Below are 16298 nucleotides of genomic sequence, written 5' to 3'. Positions count from 1 at the left end.
TTAACTATGAAATATATACAGAACAAGACGTATTTTTTACTTTTGTTTATTACATTGAAAATAATCCAAATGCACAGTTCTGTGTTAAAGCATTTAGCTAACTTTAAGCATCAGTGATGTGTTGCATTTTCTAAACGCCATGTTTGACTTGCGCTTTAGGACATTTCTAATTGCCTTTTTAATCTATGCTAAAAATATGCCAATTCAAACTGCATGTAGACAAGTAACACAACATGTACAATACACATTAGATCATCAGAAATAATGAACTGAGACATTGAAGAAGGCAAAATTGTGGTGCAAGAAAAGCAGCTGTTTCTGTTTTGCAGTCCCAATGTTTAGGCAATTTAGTTACATCAGAAGTTCTCAACTCCAGCCCTAAATACCCTCCAACAGGTCACATTTTCAGGTTATCCCTGCTTCAGCACATGTCGCTCAATCAGTGGCTCCCTGCTTCAGCACAGGTGGCTAAATTAGTCTAAAATGGAGCCACTGATTGAGCCACCTGTGCTGAAGTTGGGCTATCCTTAAAACCTTACCTGTTGGGGTTGTCTTGAGAGCTGGAGTTGAGCATCCTTGAATGAAGGAATAGGGAACTAGTGGAGGGATTTACATTGGCGTAGGTACTGTAACTGTGATGCCATTGAGAAGGTAACAATTTTGTTGCACATTGAGGGTTAAAGCTGCAGTTCAGTCAATATCCTGCATGTGTGTTTTTTTTAATAAATCAGTTCTGTAGTAAGAAAAAAAACTTTTAGCATTTTCTTTGAAATAAAGTGAATACCCTAACTATAGCGCTAAACCTATTTAAGTGTTAACTAAACGTGAATGTGTGCCAATTGTGAATGACAAGAGGCCAAAGCTGCTGTAGGCTTCCCACAATGCAAATTACCCCAATTTACATACAAAGCTGTGAAGGTGAAATTGGGATACCTGGCGCTTAGAGTCACTGTGTCCATGGGAAACAAAACCAGTCTCTGAAGAGTGTTTCAAAGTCCAAAACTTGAAGCAGATGGCTGTGATGTTTCTTTCTTGCTATTGTTCTTCAATACACCTGAAATTGATAAAAGGATACAACATTGCGCAGTATCACTGATATTTGATGTTAGCCCCTTATTCCAACTTCCCCAGTGTGGACTGAATACACTTACAGGAGTGTTTCTTTTAGGGTACAGTGGAGACAATCTGTGCTTTATTCCCTTTATGTTCTTTATGTACCTCGAATCCCCAGGGTACTTCCTTAATGCCTTGGGATTTTCGTAGTGTCCAAAATACCTCGAACTCCACGAACCCCCAAATGAGGAATGAACAGTGAAAGAAGGGGGGTCACAAATTTATTGAAAAAGGCTACTGATAAGCCCTATAAAACCGGCTAATAAGCCTGCATAAAAACAAATGAACAATGACTCACATGTACTCACATGAATACATGTGTTACAAAATAACACAAGGATGCCGTCCGCTGCTTGTACTGCGCTTCCTGCGCTTGCACCGGAAGAGAAGGGCTCTCTCACAGCTTCTCCTGACCGGTTTGGTGTAACTGGTGTCTCTCCCCCCACTCGGTCACGTTCCGGTTTGTGACCAGCGGTTATGGCAGACTCCTCACCTCACAAGCCGCAGGGACAGCACTGCGCTCACGGGATCCTAACTCCTCCCACCCTAACTTTGAGGAAGTGGCGTGCCTACGTCACGAAACGCGTAAGGTATTTTGGACACTACGAAAATCCCAAGGCATTAAGGAAGTACCCTGGGGATTCGAGGTACATAAAGAACATAAAGGGAATAAAGCACAGATTGTCTCCACTGTACCCTAAAAGAAACACTCCTGTAAGTGTATTCAGTCCACACTGGGGAAGTTGGAATAAGGGGCTAACATCAAATATCAGTGATACTGCGCAATGGTGTATCCTTTTATCAATTTCAGGTGTATTGAAGAACAATAGCAAGAAAGAAACATCACAGCCATCTACTTCAAATTTTTTAGCATTTTCTGTTTTTAAAAAAACAACTTTGAAAGACCAATTTTCTTGTATTCTATTTTAACCATTAGCCATGGTTTTCTATTCTAAGTATATCTATGGTATATATTCTATATATTCTAAGTATATCATGGTATATCTATTTTAACCATTAGCCATTTGCTAAGTCACTGCCCCTTCATGTCCTGTCACAAGCTCTGGCACACCCCTTTGTCAGCCCTGCCCTCCCTCTGGCACTTGTCAGTGCAGGAGTGCTCATGAATATTCATGAGCTTCCACTGCCAGTCAAGCAGATTATAAACAAATCCCAGCTTTTAATATGTCACCAAATTTCGACCTATCAATACATGGAGAACGAATTGACCTGCAGCTATACAGTTCTTTAGCTAATTAGAGATTGCACACATAAAACTATTGAAGTAAAAAAATAAATGTAAAAAAAAAAAGACTGAACTGCAGCTTTAAGCTAGGGTAGGCAGGTGATTTGATTTACTGCTAATAGGCTTATATCCTGAAATGAGAAGGCATAATAGCCACTCGGGAAGAGAAAAACGTTTCTTACAAACGGATGGATGACAGTGGGAATACCGTAAATTAATTCCAAACTTTAGGGAAAATGACAGAGTATAGAACAACATACCAGCCTTTCTTCAATGCAATGGAAGTAACCATTGTGTGTAATTATTTTATACGAAAATGGAACGATGCTGTGTTACTTGGTAAACACAAAGGTTTTTTTTGTGTATGTTTGTGATTTCTGGATTGCCGTATTTAGGTGGTCGGTGGGGGGGGGGGGGGGAGGGGTTAGGAGACACATACATCTACTATTCAAAAATGCAAGGTGCCTGTTAGATGACAGCCGATCTGGCATCTACATGTTTAGTATGTGCATAGCTTAGACCAGGGGTGGCCAACTTTTTTTTTCAGGTGTGCCAATACTGTAAATGGGCACCCCTTTTTTTGCCAGGCCACTGTTTTACTGCCCACTACATCCACAGTCACTCACTGTCCCCCCTTCTCTCATCTTCCTCTCACCCTCTCAATCCTCTCTCCTCTCTCTCAATCCACCTCCTCTCTTTTAATCCACCTCCTCTCTCAATGCCCCTCATCCACTCTCACTCAATCCCCCCCCCCCATGCTCTCTAAGAATTGTACTTTGGGGGGTGCAGGGAAGGTCTTCGGTCGCACAACAGAGGGAAGCTCAAGCCCCATGGGTGGATGCAGAATTGGGCCCGACTTCTGTCACCGGCCAGGTTCACTGGCGGGCGGATTGCATAAGGAGCGGCTGATCCCACAGTATCACGCAGGCCATTACAAAGGATCACTGGTTGGCCAGCCCAGGCCTGGACAATCCAAGAGACTGCACCCTAAAATGCTTGTTGAGTGACTGGGAAGCTTCCAGTTCATGAAAGTTAAATAAAAAGCACTCCATGCGTCCTACAAGCCTGCGAGCCTAGCATTAAACATGTATTATTAATTGGGATCCTTTTGAACTCAGTAGTTCCACCTACTAAGTGACAACAATGTATGTTTTTGTAATAATGATTGTACCTTTTTAATTTCTATCATAATTGTATGCTTATATTGCATTTATTTTGAATGGTGCCATTTTAAATAAGAAAGTTGTAAAGTAGTGATTGGTGAACTCATCAAGACAAATTGACAGTGGGCACTTGTTTTTGTTTTTTAGTACATAATAGCGCTTTCTTGAATGACTAATCTCTCCACATGTATTTCCTTAGAAACATGGAAGTGAACAACATAGATCACACATGCCCTGGCATTTTATGAGATCTACATTTGAAGAGCTAATATTCTAGTGGTGCAGGTAGAGGCTGAAATTGGTCAAATAGGAACAAACAGAACAGCAGACAAAGTAAAGTTCAGGTCCTTGAGGGAGGTCTGATCCTTCACACTTCTACCAGAGTGAGCAACAATCCCCCGGCGCTCTAGTGGTAGCGATTAGTGAATACGAATGCCAAATAGCATTAGATGACACATATATAGTGCAATATTGTGACCACTAGTTGTGATAGGAATAATGAATACACAAATATGATGAAATTATATATATATATATATATATATATATATATATATATATATAAAATATATATATATATACAGTGTTCGACAAATCACCCAAAAATCTACTCGCCCAACCAAAAAATCTACTCGCCACCTAGTCCCGCCCCCAACCCCGCCCCTAGTCCCGCCCCCCAACCCTAGTCCCGCCCCCAACCCCGCTTTAAAATAAAATATATAAATAAAATACATTTAATAAATTCCTAGTCAGAACAACATTCGTTTTTGACATAAATGTATTTATTGTATTACATTATACTACAATTAGTCCTTGTTACGTGTGTGTGTGTGTGTGTGTGTGTGTGTGTGTGTGTGTGTGTGTGTGTGTGTGTGTGTGTGTGTGTGTGTGTGTGTGTGTGTGTGTGTGTGTGTGTGTGTGTGTGTGAATGTTGGATCTAGAAATAAAAGCCAGATGTGAGTGACTAGTTTCCTGAACCCCTTAACCAGTGTCTGGACGTCCCCGCTTCACAATATCTAAAGCAGCAATCCCACCTGGAATCTTACCTGATCCGCAGTCCCTCAATGTCCAGGTACCCTCATTCCCGCAATGTTATACATTGGAGGGGAGGTGTTCCCTACCTGTCTTCTGGGTTAGGGGGAGTTCCGATGTCTTCCGTGTGAAGCTTGAGTCAGATCTGGAAGAAAGCAGTATAAATTATGTCGGTGTAGTATAGGGCAGTTAAGATATACAGGGTAAATAAGATATCCAGATCGAGAGTGTGAGACAGAGAGAGTGTGAGACAGAGAGAGTGTGAGACAGAGAGAGTGTGAGACAGAGAGACAGAGAGTGTGGGTGAGAGACAGAGAGAGTGTGGGTGAGAGACAGAGAGAGTGTGGGTGAGAGACAGAGAGAGTGTGTGAGAGACAGAGAGAGTGTGGGTGTGAGACAGAGAGAGTGTGGGTGTGAGAAAGAGAGAGTGTGGGTGAGAGACAGAGAGAGTGTGGGTGAGAGACAGAGAGTGTGGGTGAGAGACAGAGAGAGTGTGGGTGAGAGACAGAGAGAGTGTGGGTGAGAGAGACAGGGCGGGGAGAGAGACAGGGCGGGGAGAGAGACAGGGAGGGGTGAGAGACAGGGAGGGGGAGAGACAGGGAGTGGGAGAGACAGGGATGGGGGGAGAGACGGAAGGGGGAGAGACAGGGAGGGGGGAGAGACAGGGAGGAGATAGGGGGACTGACTGACTGGGTGACTTGTACTGACTATGTGGGAGGGTGACTGATTGGGGGGTACCTCTGGTGTCCTATACACACACATATACACACACACTCCCCCATATATACACACACACACACGCCCCCATATACACACACACTCCCCCATATACACACACACCCCCATATACACACACACACACCCATATACACACACACACACACTCCCCCATATACACACACACACTCCCCCATATACACACACACACACACCCATATACACACACACTCCCATATATACACACACACACACACTCCCCCATATACACACACACACACACACACACTCCCCCATATACACACACACACACACACACACACACACACACTCCCATATATACACACACACACACACACACACACTCTCTCTCACTCTACACACACGGGGGGGGGTCGGAAGAGAGGAAAGGCCGCGACCAGCACCACCGGGTGCTCCCTCCCGCTCCAATCTACCGGCCCCGCGGGCTGACACGGGGATCAGGGTGAAGCGGGGACCTGAGGGGACATCCCCGCTCCAATCTTCCGGCCCCGCGGGCTGACACAGGGGGGAAGCTGGGACAGGAAAACACCCCCACTACCACCTCCATAACTTCGGGCAGAGGGAGCGCCGGGGACAGGGGGGAAGGCACAGATAATACTTACTGTGTCTTCCATGGGAAAAGAATGGCCGCTCGTTGGGGGCGGGCTCATATAGAGCCTGGCCGCGCGCCCACAAAGCCTGGGAGCGCGCGCCAATCAGCTGTCAGGTAGGGGGATTTTTTTTGGTTTTTTTTAGCGCGAGCAGGGAAATTTGTGCGCGAGCAGGGAAATTTAAAAAAACAACGTGTGCTGCTTGGGCCAATATTTACTCGCCCAGAGGTTAAACACACCCGCCCCGGGCGTGTAAATGTATAGGATTGTCGAACACTGTATGTATATATATATATATATATATATATATATATATATATATATATATATATATATATATATAAAATATTTCATCACATTTGTATATTCATATATACAATATATATTATATATTATTATATTATATATATATACAATATATATATACCGTGGTTGACAAATCACCAAAAAATCTACTCGCCACACAAAAAAATCTACTCGCCACCTAGTACCAAATGCTGCTTGGGCCAATAGGAGCGCGCCACGATGTTAAATCCACTCGCCCGGGGCGAGCAAATGTATAGGTTTGTCGAACACTGTATATATATATATATATATATATATATATATATATATATATATATATATATATATATATCCGATAAACTGCTGCTTCAACCCACGATGAACCTTCCCCTTTGGTTCTTAGTAGTGATGATGATGGAGAGTGTGGGGAGCACAGAAGACCGGTAGGTGCATAAAACAGGGGAAAAAAACACAAAATAGTGCAATTCTGTGTAGAATAGGCAATGGCTTGAAAGATGTAGTACCACAAATGTGCACTCACATTTTCAATAAAGGTAAACAAGCATTGTGTCCCAAAAGGAAATCCTTCGTGGTTGTATTCTTAATGGTGTGACCTGAGTGTAAGGTATCAGGGAGAATGGCACGTACTCGCACGGGGATGCAAGAAACACAATGCTCGTTTACCTTTATTGAAAATGTGAGTGCACATTTTGTGGTGCTACATCTTTCAAGCCATTGCCTATTCTACACAGAATTGCACTATTTTGTGTTTTTTTTCTTCTTCTTGCTTTATGCACCTACCGGTCTTCTGTGCTTCCCACACTCTCAATCATCAACACTTCTACCAGACCCCGATGCGCCACTTTGTGGCATTGGAAAACATTCAACAAACGACCACGTTTAATAGGTTACGTTTAAAACTTGGTGATCAGTGTCTTTTTTTTTTTTTTTTGGTAACTGGAACAGGGACTTATCCCTGTTTAAATAAAGCAGCCGCAGAGCTCTGAGAATCCAGCAGAGAGAGAGAGAGAGAGTTAATTGCAGCCACTCAATTAACTAGTCTCCACCTGGACTAATAAGAGCTCTGTAAAAAGCCTCATGTGAGACACAGGAGAGATTCCTTAGCTCACATTTGGGCTGACAGAAGGAGAGCAGAGAAGCCTGCACACATACACTGTCTTAGGCACAAAGGCTCTGCTGAGAACAAGACATCCAGACACCCAGAGACCTATATTTCCTGGACACAGAGGACACAGAAACCTGCCAGAGACTGGCAATGAGAGCCACCTGCTTAAGGTACCTCCTGAGACTTTAGGGTGATAGGCTGGTAATGGGAATATCCCTCCAGCCCTGCAGATAGGACCTGGGGAAGTAAGGAGATAGAGGTTTGTTATTTTGTTGTTTTGTTTGTTTTGCCTGGATAAAGGAACAGGCTCAATAAAGCCAATTTTTCACCCAAATCGGTCTCCACATTATATGTACCCCTGCACACATCTCTTACAGTAACATTGTATGCTACGGTAAAGAAAAAATACAGAAATAGCGGTACTCCAACTAAAGTCTGTTATTCACCGGGTGACAATAATTATTACACAATTAATTAATTAATTATTTACAATATCCCAACACCTACAGTATACAGTATTTAGACAATTGGATAATGAATCCAAACAATGTTAGGACAATAAAAGTCTCAGATCGTATTTGCTGCCCACAGAAACCACAGATTTCTGGAATTTGTTCAAACATACACTATGTAGTCTCTCTCCTTTTTCTACTGTCTCTTCTCCTCCATTTGTCCTCGTGCTTTGAGTTCTGCACCAAGGAGAGCCATTATTGTTAAGTATCGTGTGCTACAGTACATCTAAGGCATTGGACATAGTGCAGGCGCACACAGCAGAGTGCAAGGAGTCGACTGGCGAGGCGTGGCTGTGACATCACCAGGCTGGTCCGCCCTGATTGGCTCAAACGCTCACGTGATGCTGCTGTTGCGCGAAAAATAAAAAATGTTTCTCTCTTCCAAATCCTGCCACGCCGTCGCGCTTCTGCACGCTGCATTGCGCACAGTATGGCCGGCCTGATCAGTTTAATGTTTTTAATCGTGCCGTGCGAGCATCACATGCACTATGGCCGCAGCCTGTTTTCTTAAGTAATGACTGCCAGGTCCCTTTGCTCTGTGGTGGTGGATAATATAGTACCGGTCTCCCTGTATTGTGCCTCTAGGCATACTCCATGTGACCCAACATTTAGAGGTGTAAACTGATTCCAGGCTGAAGGCTGTTAGAGTGCAGCAGCTATCAAAACATGCCAGCTACATGACTATGAGAGGAGTAAATGCATCCAATCTTGCCTTGAATAGGGCTCTATTGATGTGGTACATTGGGTATTAAATTCATTTAAAATAATGCAGGCAACTGAATTCTATGCAGCAGTGAACTTTAGAGTGACACTTTGCCCCACGCTCCGCATGCACATAGAAATATATTAAACATGTTGATGGTCTAACTGTGCTAATGCACACAGATCATGTGGCAAATACTACGTTTTTATTTACAGACCTATAACACCATTGCATAATATATGTTAAACAGACTTTTCTGCTGTGTCAATTTTCCGTAGGCAGATCTCTTTTAATTGTGTGTTTGCTTTGACTGGTTAAACTACCTTGTACCTTGTAACTGTCTTGTTGAAATGTGCCTCCAAGCCCTCAGCAGTGATTCTAATCAAATACAATGACACCCACTGGTGTGGATAAAGCCAGCACTGATTAATTACAATAGAATCTACCTGAACTATTTGATGAATTTATGTGGTTCTCCATTTAACCAGGCATCCCCATGAACCCTCTTCAGGGCTGTAAGATGAAACATTTAGACCAAACGATATTACATTAACACTGGTTCTAAATGTCTCAATTTAAGTATAAAAGCAATTCACTACTGTGCAAATGGTTTCTTCAGCTCCTATAACAATATGAGTAATTGTCATGTTGACCAAATATAAAGTATCTTGCCATGCTCAGAATGTCGTTTTCGTCCAAATCCAATGTAGCCCCAAGCACCATATCGTGCTCTGCAATGCAAACCGCGCTGCTGATGTATAATGAATCAAGTAAAGAAGCAGGCGTAGTGAACTTCTCCGTCCCTATGGAACTAATATTTTGCCGAAACTAAGCAAATAGTGGGTAGTAACGTAAGGAAATCACATTTGTCTCTTTGGAGCACTAATACTTTTTAATGGTTTTCTCATGTTTTTCTTTAAAGAAGACCAAACTGGTACCGATGAATAATGAATGGATGAAACGGAGCTGCAAGCGTTAGCAGGCAGGTTATGTTGTGGCCATAGAAAAGAATAAGTGAAACAGTAACGTCCTTCTTCCACTTTTAAAATGCTTCCTCTCCCATGTGTTTTCGGCATTGCGTTACTTTCTACAGCACATAGTTCCCACTTGTTTTGTTTAACTCCCAGGTAGTGACACAGACCAAATATATCATTTTTGGCCCGGAGGCCATCAGTTGGACGGCCTTGGTCTAGATTCATGGGTTGCGTCTTTTTATACTCAAATGAGGCATAGTAAAGTGTAGTGTAGTAAGTTAGTGATTACCCTTCTGCAGGGTGGTACTACAATCATTTAGAGATACTCTGCCATGTTTACTAAGCGGTGCTTGTTCATAAGACGCCTTATGGCACTGGAACATACCTTACTATCCGTTTCACTCATAAGGGGTCTTCTGGAATAGCACCGTTTGTAAATATGGGTCACTCTTTTCATGACCTACTATGATGTTAATGATGTTCCATAGTTTCTGGAATTTTTTTCTCCAACATGTTGTTTGTTTGTAGAGTAAAGTAACTAGTGTAGTGTTTTCTACCTTCCTCTTGGTACTCTGGCCTGGCATGTTATAGCATGACTTGCTAAAGAGGTCTGCCACACTTTGTGTAGAAGTATGGCCCTTGCTGCAGGGAAAGGGTGAATGCCTAATGCAAATATTGTTATTATACAGTGCGAACTGTGAAACACTGGAGAATCATGTTTAATCATTCTAGGTGCCTTTAAACACACAAAGCCAAACCACAGTTATACCCTAAAGTGTCATATTGCCCTTGCATCAAGATTAGAAACAAACCATTAACTCCTTTCTATGAAAAATAGGGAAACTGACACCTAAGAATTATTTGTATTATATACACTGACATGAAACCAGAGTAAGAAAAAAGCACACAAGTGTTAATATTTACAGTCTTTTCAAAACTCTTGGCATTGTCTAGCACTAGCCGCAGCCTACTCTTTGTACAACTTCTATGGATGTATCGTTTTACATACTAGGAGATATTTCTTTACTTAACTACTTTCAGTGTCCTCACACGAGCTGCAATACTATAACTGTGATCAGGGCTTGTGTATGTTTCAAACATGATTTTGGAAACCGGCACTCATTAATTTTATAATCATTTAATCATTAATTGAATGTGGATCACTGTAATATACTATTGCATGCTTATTATACTATTTCCACTTCTAATTCGATCCCACTTCCAGAGTTCTGTGCCATTATTCCTGTTTCTGGATTAATTCTAATAGCTCATGGAACACCCAAACCAATTTGGGTTTTTCTTTGGAACATATTTCGACAAAGGTCAAGACAAAAAATCTTTGGAGCATATAATTGTTTTTGATGGGGTATATAAATATATATATGCAACTGTACCGGTCATTTTTTCTATTAAAATATCTTTATTACTAATGCATCAGGCGCTTTAACTCTTGGACTTCTGTGAGTGCAGACGTCTCTGATACCTACATATGCACACGATGTACACACCTATACTTTTTGTTATCAGTGTTCTGTTGTCAAATCATACTAATGTACACATAAGCAAGATCATATGGTGTGGATTGTAGTTAAACCAAACATCTCCTAATAACTCTTTATGACTATTATTAGGATTGCCACCTATGATTTACTCCAGAATACATTTGTCCTGGATACATTTGTGTGGAATCAGAAAATCTGTTCTGCATGTGTTGTAATGGGCGTAATGGTCATTAAGTATATGAGTCTTCTGACGTTGTAATCAGATGTGATTCAGTCTGTTAAATATCCATGCAGCAACATCTGTTTCACAGAGTGACCTTCTGCTAAAGAATACTTAGTATCTATTAGCAGATCAAAGTGCAGGCCTGCCCTATTTGAAATGCACTAAAGTAGCATAGTCTACCGCTGTTTAGCTACTGGCTTGTTATAAATGATTGCAGTTAAATAATGCTTAAAAGAAACACTCTTAAAATAATTATAGGAATTACGTGCATTCTCAAAATGTGGGTGTTCAGGGGAAATTGCCTGTTTAATTTAAAAAATGTTGTTTATTATTTTTAGAAGAGAGATTGTTGATCTCTAAAAGCAAAATAGGTATCTGTCAAATGCTATTTATGAAAGTGCTAATACAAATTGAATCAGAAAACTCCATATTAAAACCACAAGCAAGCTTACCATCTGTTTTAATGGTAATTAGAGCATTGGGTGCTCAAGGTAAATTTATCTCTGTGGGAATATCACTTAAAGTGGCATTACAGTTGGCATATTTTGTTTTTGTTTGTTGTAATAGACGCAGCCGTTGCTCAGCTTTCAGGAAATGCAATGACCTAAGCTGCCGATCGATCCGTTCTCCTGCGATCGATCGGCACAGATCCGGCTTCCCCGGGTTCACACTGTGGCTGCCTATTTCAAAAGAGGAAGTGCTGTGCTTTTCTAAAGGGTTGCTATAGCAACTCAAGGAAGCTTAATACATGAAAAGTGGGGGGAGGTGTAAAAAAAAATGCAAGTATTATCTAATACTACACAACTGGTTTATTTTTTTTTCGTTTTAAAAACACGTATATAGGATTTTGAATGTATTTCAGCAGAAAACTGTGAGACATTAGGTTTTTATTGTCTACATCTGCATAAAAAATGTTTAGTTAATCAGGGTAGTCATTTCTCTCTCTCTCGCTCTCCCATCTCTCAACAGAGCAATCGCCAAACAGTCAAGGCCAATCAACCTTGCAACCTTTGCCACCGTCTCACAAGAAGCATCCAGCAGCACATCAGCCGTCCATCACATCGCTGAACCGCAACTCCCTGACACATAGGAGGAACCAAAGTCCGGCCCCGCCGGCTGCACTGCCCGCCGAGCTGCAAACCACACCCGAGTCCGTCCAGCTGCAGGACAGCTGGGTCCTTGGCAGTAATGTGCCACTGGAGAGCAGGTAACGCTAAGCACTGCACAGGAGCGAGAAAGACTTTGTCTCAGGACACAGCATTAGTGCAAAGTTACTAGTCTTATAAGAGGTATTTGGTCCATAAATATTGGTCTTGAAGACAGTGATCGTTAACACATGTAAATCATGGTTACCATCAGAGTAAGTTACGGAGAGGATTCTGTAATCCTGGCAGCATGGAGTAACCTGGGGTTATTAAAGGTGCCTGCCAGTCAGTCTTCTGTAAGTCATCTTTCAGTTCGAGCAGCAATCCTCCCAGCTACACACCCTGTCTCTTTGCAGGATTGTAACCGGGGTGTCCTCTGGAGCTGAACCACGCTATTTTCAGCTGCGGGATCCTCTCGGTTCCCAAGATACGTACGGGTGAAGTTGCCGATATTACTCCCTGGCTTTTAAAAGGGATTTAAAGCCGGTAACTTCACAGGTAAGTATCTAACGAACCAGCGACTCCCAGGAGTGGAAAATAGCGCAGGTCATCTCCGTGGGACCCTCCAGTTCCCGTGCTCTAATAGTGGTGACTGCTTTTCATTTAAAATACCTTTTAAGTTACTATGATAAACAACAAATGAGTTTTTGACATGGCATGGTGACATGGGCACAAATAAAGCTAACCTTGAGTTCTTTGGCTTAGCACATCATTTAGCCAGGCATAGTTTTAACACCGTGTAGGTACTTTAGCTTAAGTTCTGATCAGCACACGTCTTCTTCCTCAGAGCTTAGGACTAATACTGTATGCTCATTTTCATGCAAACATTATTTAGCTGCAGTTTACCATTTGTAGCTATACTTGGTGAGAAATATCTTGTGTGTGTGTACAGTATGTGTGTCTGTATATATGTTACAATAACCTATGTAGGCGTGTGTGTTTGTGCACATGTACAGTACAGTACAATATATATGTGTATACAGACTGTTTTCACAATTGAACAACATACTAGAACAGGAGTTGGCCATCCCTGTACGAAAACAACAAATATCACAGATCATGCAACACATACTGCTTTGATGAAGGCTCATAAAGAAATCAATATTTTTCCAATACATGTATGATTACGTTAGACAAAAAACAATTTGCATCTTTGTAGCTGAGGAAAAGGTAGTTTTAGTTTAGTTTGTGCACATCAGCAAACATTTCTCACATCTCTACAAGTGGGACTAAGGGCCTCATGCTATAAGCAGCAATAAGCCTCTTATCACCAGTTTATCGCCAAAAAAATCTACAGCGATTCAGTAAGCCCCGATAAGAGCAAATATCGTCGGGGTTTTTTGCCGGAAAAAAAAAAACCCCCACCAAACACACAGCAATAAGCTGCTTATGGCCAGCTTCTCAAACTCGCTCAATTCTAGTAGCCCCGATCAGCTTATCGAAGCTGATCACCGCTCTAGAATGGAGATTTCCTCTCCAAATCGTCCCGCCACAAAAAGTTGGCAAGAAGGTGGGGCGAAGCTGGCGAGAAGCGGCAAGACGATACAGAAAAAAAAATTAATTTTTCCTACATTACATCCATTAACATCAGCACCGGAGACCCCCCGGCATGAATCAGATGCATGAAAAATGCATTTACAGGCAACTACTTTACCTTTGCGGCTAACCGCTAAGGCAATGAAGGGGTTAACCACCAGTGCCATGCTTATTGTGGATAGCGGTGGTGGGTGAAGGTGGTATTTGGCCCTTGGTGGGTGATTAGGCCTTGCGGGGGGTTGCGGGTGGACTTAACCCCCTTCATTAACTTAGCGGTTAATACCGCATAGGTAATGAAGGGGTTAACCCTCCTGCTACCCACCCGGTAGGCCTAAACACCCATCCTTAGGGCTAATACCCCCTTCACCCACAACCGCTACCCACAATACAAAAAAATACACACAACAGCCCTACTAGCCACCTCCTAGGCCACCAAAACCATTACAATATTTAATAAACAACAATGCACAACCCACACCCTGTGCCCCCACATCAAACCATTTTTTATTTTTTTACACACAGAAATAATACCACAGGCCATTGGGGGTCCCCATATGTGTCCACAGGCCCCACAGGGCACCCTGGGGGGTTCCCACTGGTGTCTGGGGGCCCTCGGTGGTCCCCGCTAGGCTCCGTGGGCCTCCAGTTGGTCCGTGTGGGTGTCCGTGGGCCCCAACGGGTCCACTTATAGTCCCTGCGGGTGTCTGGCGGCCACCTGGTTGTCCCTGCGGGTGTCTGGGAGTCCTCGGATGATCCCCGTGGGTCCCCGCTGGCCTGCGGTACCATTGCTGTATTTAAAAAAAAAAAAAACATGGCCTACATTTCAATTTAAACACCCCACCAAACGCATACAGTACAGTAATGTGCAAAATAACTATTATCCAGATATGAATAATAGATTAATTGCCCATTATTAAACACATTATTAGCCAGCAAGCATAAATAAAGTAAATAAAAACCGTTCTACTTACCCCTATCAACATGAAGGGCGTCCTCATCAGCATACTGCAGGGCCTTGTGCTATTAATCCGGTGTGTAAAAAAATAAATAATGGTTTTATGTGAGGGCACAGGGAACGGGTTGTGTATTGGTGGTTATTACATATTTTAATTTAAATGTTATTACTGGTGTTTTGTAGCAGGGGTCTCTGGAGCAGAACCACGTTGATTTGAGATCCGGGGACCCCCTGCTTCTGAGATACAGGCCCCGTTTTAGGGTGCCGGTATCTCCTATGCATGTAAATGTCTTGCGTCACGTGACCGGGACATTTCAATGCATAGGAGATACCGGCACCACATAACGGGGCCTGTATCTCGGGAAGCAGGGGGTCCCCGGACCTGAACTCAACACGGTTCTGCTCCGGAGACCCCTGCTCATCTACACTAGTAATACCATTTCAATTTAAATATTTTTATTTCGGGTGAGATTTGCACAGAGATAGACGGCTCTCTCTCTGCAGAGGAATCAACTCGCCGGGTGAGCCCTTTTCAGAAGGCAGATCATCTCGGCGCCGGCTCCTCACTATTTGTTGAAATGTTGCTATCACTGCTATTCTGGGCTTTGTGCATACCGTGATAGCAACGCTGTAAAAAATGGCGATTTAGAAACCCTGGTGATTTTTTTTCTGTTGGACTTTACTGCATGAGGCCTTTAGTCTTCTTCCCTCCGTGAGACTGGAAGACGTAGGGATGTATCATGTGAATGGGCTCACTGGCATTTTTTTTTTGTTTCAGCTGTAACTTGTTTGTGCAGTAAGTGTCATGCTTCTTTTTTCAGCACTTTCTTTCCTTTTTTTGCAAATTGCCTGCTTGGAGTAAAATGAAAGGGACAGCTCATTTCTTTCCACTTCAGTTTTGACAGGGTATACAACGATTTATTGTGAGACTCATTAGCACACGGCTAAATGTCCCCAATTAATTAGCACTCTGAACAATTAATCAACGCTGCAAATTACCGCCGTCACTTACACATTTTGGATGAAGTTAAAAAGAATGATTTTCCAGGTGATGCATCAAATTGAATATTCATGATTATGTGAAGAATTTTGATTTGGCAAAAACAAATATTGACAGTTCATTTACTGCCCGGAAAAAAAAAGGGAAAAGAGAAGTAAATCATTAAATAAATCTTTTCTGCGTTTACTAATATTCGTCTTGAAATGAAAGATCGCTTTAAGAATTGGGCTACGGGCCCACTGCCTGCGCTTCATGCGCGCCTGCGAGGCTGGCGGCGCGTGCAGCCGAACTCCCCGGTCTGCAGAGAGCTGCAGGGGGAAAGGCAGGGGGGGCGTAACAGGGGAGTGACAGGGGGGCGGCAGGTTTGTCCTCATTGGTTGAACCGTTGGGGTGGCGTGGCCTAGCGCTCTGTTGCAACTCCTGCTCTCAATTTT

At 42.6% G+C, this 16298-nt stretch overlaps 1 protein-coding gene across 16 annotated transcripts in view; it reads left to right on the top strand.

Moving 5' to 3' along the window:
• Nucleotides 1-16298, top strand: part of TENM3 (teneurin transmembrane protein 3) — an 816371-nt gene that overhangs the window by 613689 nt on the left and 186384 nt on the right. For all 16 annotated transcript variants that reach the window (XM_075610837.1, XM_075610771.1, XM_075610754.1 and 13 more), the window contains one exon: nucleotides 12198-12435. In XM_075610837.1, the coding sequence (XP_075466952.1) occupies nucleotides 12198-12435 (238 nt within the window). The remainder of the gene's footprint in view (nucleotides 1-12197; nucleotides 12436-16298) is intronic.

This window comes from Ascaphus truei, chromosome 1 (assembly GCF_040206685.1).
Source record: "Ascaphus truei isolate aAscTru1 chromosome 1, aAscTru1.hap1, whole genome shotgun sequence".
NCBI lineage: Eukaryota > Metazoa > Chordata > Amphibia > Anura > Ascaphidae > Ascaphus > Ascaphus truei.
The sequence above is the reverse complement of the archived record's forward strand: the minus strand, read 5'-3'. Positions and strand labels throughout refer to the sequence as shown.